Genomic DNA, 3,270 nt, shown 5'->3' on the forward strand with positions numbered 1-3,270 from the left:
CGCCATGCCCTCGACACCGCCGTGGACAAATGTGGTGGAGGGATTGTTAATGGAGTGCGAGAAGGAGGTGGCAGAGAAGGTGTGGAGAGGCAAGAGGTCTGGGGTGGTGTCACCTAGCTGTGGTGGAGGTGTTTATGCGAGAAGGAGACGGAGTGGAAGGAGAGGTCACAATTGGAAAGAATCGCAAAAAAAATCATAACCCGGAGATCTCATTCCAAAAAATGCTAATATCGATGGAGGGGTGATTTCCTTCAATAGGTGGAAAACATAGGAAATATTGGTTGTTATCAAGGAAAGGTAAAAATTTAGGAAAGTTAGGGTTTTTGGACTGATTTCTATGCAAATTGGGTTTTATTGTTTGGTAATGTGATCTCAGTACCTGCCCGTTTGTGATGTGTCTCATTAGGAAAGTTTGCAAATGTTAAGAAACTATTTATGGGAGGCAAGTTGTGACGTGTCTGTTATTTGTTTCCTAAAACAAATTTCACTAATAAGAGAAATTGATTGGTTTAGATAAGTTAGGAAAGTTACATTAAAATGTATTATTTGTTTCCTGAAAATCTGTTATTTGTTTTCTAAAACAAATTGAACCAATAAAAGGAATCGATTGATTTGCATAATTTAAGAAAGTTAGATCCATGATTTGTTATACGTTAGGAAAGTTCTGGTTGTAATAAAGAGTGGAGAGAAAAATAAACTGATGGACCAGAGTGGAAGGGGGTGGTGGGAGGAGAGACGAAAAAAAACCCAGCGAAAATAAACTGCGGAGACTATTCACCAACTCGTTCATTAGGATTAGAGATAAAAGAAATCGATTGATTTAGATAAGTTAGGAAAGTTAGATTAAAATGTATTATTTGTTTCCTGAAAATCTGTTATTTGTTTCCTAAGACAAATTGAACCAATAAAAAAATCGATTGATTTGCATAATTTAAGAAAGTTAGATCCGTGATTTGTTATACGTTAGGAAAGTTCTGATTGTAATAAAGAGTGAAGAGAAAAATAAACCGATGGACCACCCAGGATGGGAGGAGGTGGTGAGAGGAGAGACGAAAAAAACTAAACCGCGGAGACTATTCATTAACTCGTCCATTAGAGTAGAGATTAGCATTTGGATTTAGAATTAGCTATGAGATCTTAGTTCGCAGAGCAATGTAAAACACCCAATTCATCATTACTACTACGAGTAGTACTCCATATTATTCTTCATTTATTACATACACAACGTAAACACAAGATGCAAATCATCTACTAAGACACACAGCAGCAAGTTCGTCACAGACCACTCCAATTGCACACAGAGCTGCGGGCACCGCCTAGCTGGCCTGCTGGCTCAAGCTAGAAGCGGAGTGAAGAGGAACATGTCGCCAAGCCGGTCGTTCGTCGGCGAGTTGCCGCCGTAGACAAGCATGCCTCGCCGGCCGTCAAGCGCCCCCGCCGAGAACGCGCACCAACCCCGAGGACCGGGGTGGTGGCCAGACCCGGCGTCATCCAGCCTGGTCCACGCGCCGGTGTCGGTGTTTAGCACGAAGGCCTCGGCGGAGAATTTGCCGGCGCCGAGGTGGCCGAGATCGCTGGGGTCCACCTCGCCGCCGAACACCACCACGTGCTTCCCGACCCCGGCGGCGCAGAGCACGCTCCGCGGGGTGGGCTTGTCGCCGGTGGTGTCGACCACGGCCCACTCGCCGGTGGCCGGGTCGTAGGAGTGCACGTCGTCGAGCTCCGCGTCCCCGGAGAACCCGTACACCACCCACACCTTCCCGCCGGCGAACGCCAGCCCGGGCCCGCCGCGGGGAGGGCAGGCCGCCCCCGGCGAAGGCAGATCCTCCCAGCGCCCGGCGGCGACGTCGTAGGCCCACAGGTCGTTCAGCCTGCCGGCGTTGCCGCAGCCGCCGAAGACGTACACGCGGCTCCCCTCGCCGTCGGCCACCATGGAGTGGTAGCTCCGGTGCGGCGGGCCGTGGTCGCCGGAGGAGAGCAGGGTCCAGGTGCTGGTGGCCGTGTCGAAGGAGTAGAGCTCGTTGAGCTCCGTGTGGTCCTTGTCGCGGCCGCCGAAGACGAACACCGTGGCGCCGACGGAGGCCATGGTGACGCCGACGCGCGGCGGGGGCACCTCGCCGGCCGCGTCGAGGGCGGACCAGGACTGGGCCTTGAGGTCGAAGGCGTACATGGTGTTGTCCACGGGCAGGCGCGGCGTGAACTCGCCGCCGAAGGAGTAAGCCGTGCCTCCGACGAGCGTGATCGCGTGGGAGCTCCTTGCTCCCGGCCCAGCTCCCTTCTGCTCCAGCTGTGTGATCAATTAAGCAAGAAAATCTTGTCAAAGAAAGAGATCACCTCAAGGATTTCAGAACAACCAAATACCAATCACCCAAACCAATTTCTTCTAATATGAATTGCATAGATCGCATCGATACAGCAAGTGAAGAAGCAAAACATGTCCAAAGAGGGGAGAGGAAAACGAAGATGGAGTAGGAAACAAGGAAATTGAGTTGGAGAGGCGAGGAAACACACCAGGAGCCAGGTGCTGCCGGTGCCAGCCATTGCTATGGAGAAGCTGAACCTGAATCTGGAGCTTCTCTACTGTGCCTTTGTGTGTGGGGGAAAGTGATGATTGGGGTCACTTGTTATAAGCTGGTCGAGGGGCATGAATGGTGCCATCCCTAGCTCCGTGAACCAATCTATCTAACCACTCCATCCCACCCAAATTACCGTCGAGCCCTCCCTAGAGAAATAAGCTCAATTACTCCCTCTGTAAACAAATATGAGTGTGTTTACATCACTAAAACAATGGTCTAAACACTCTTATATTTCTTTAACTTCAACGGGCCGACCCAATTAGACAGCCATTTTGTCTCCGTCTTTTGTCCGTTTGGGTTGGCCAGACGGACACGGACGATTTGCTTTTAGGTTTGGGTTGGCGTATGCGCCTAACGCTTACCCGACCCACTTTGACGGTGTCATGAAAAAAAACAATACATGCATATTTAAAATAAAACAACTTAATTAAACATTAAAGCCGGTGAGGTCGATGAGGTCGGTAAGCGTCGGCGCAGGGCTGGCCCAGGGGAACGCCGTGTTCCAGGCGACGATGATGTAGGCCATGTACTCGCCGCGACAGCGCTCTTCGGCCAGCCGTCGCTGGCGCCACATCTCGAGGTACGCCGCCTCCTGAGCCGGCATCGCTTTCATCCAAACCGGTGGGCGCACGCGGTTGGACGACCGTCAGGTGGGGCCACGACAGACACCAAGAAGGAGCGCGTGGCGTCCGTT

General features: G+C 51.3%; 1 protein-coding gene across 1 annotated transcript; it reads right to left on the minus strand.

The window, feature by feature from the left end:
• Positions 1-1,153: 1,153 nt before the first annotated feature.
• LOC125508899 (Galactose oxidase/kelch repeat superfamily protein) lies at positions 1,154-2,668 on the minus strand. Its single transcript, XM_048673696.2, has 2 exons — positions 2,512-2,668; positions 1,154-2,287 (listed from the first exon to the last, which is right to left on the minus strand). Exons 1-2 carry the CDS (start codon positions 2,539-2,541, stop codon positions 1,334-1,336), a joined length of 984 nt encoding a protein of 327 aa, XP_048529653.2. The 5' UTR covers positions 2,542-2,668; the 3' UTR covers positions 1,154-1,333.
• Positions 2,669-3,270: the final 602 nt, after the last annotated feature.

Source organism: Triticum urartu, chromosome 5A (assembly GCF_056163025.1).
Source record: "Triticum urartu cultivar PI428250 chromosome 5A, HENAU_Tu73, whole genome shotgun sequence".
NCBI lineage: Eukaryota > Viridiplantae > Streptophyta > Magnoliopsida > Poales > Poaceae > Triticum > Triticum urartu.

Coding starts and splice junctions, on each gene's coding strand:
- LOC125508899 (XM_048673696.2), bottom strand. CDS start 2,541: ATGGCTGGCACCGGCAGCACCTGGCTCCTG. Junction 2,288..2,511: donor CCGGCAGCACCTGGCTCCTG/GTGTGTTTCCTC, acceptor TTGATCACACAG/CTGGAGCAGAAGGGAGCTGG.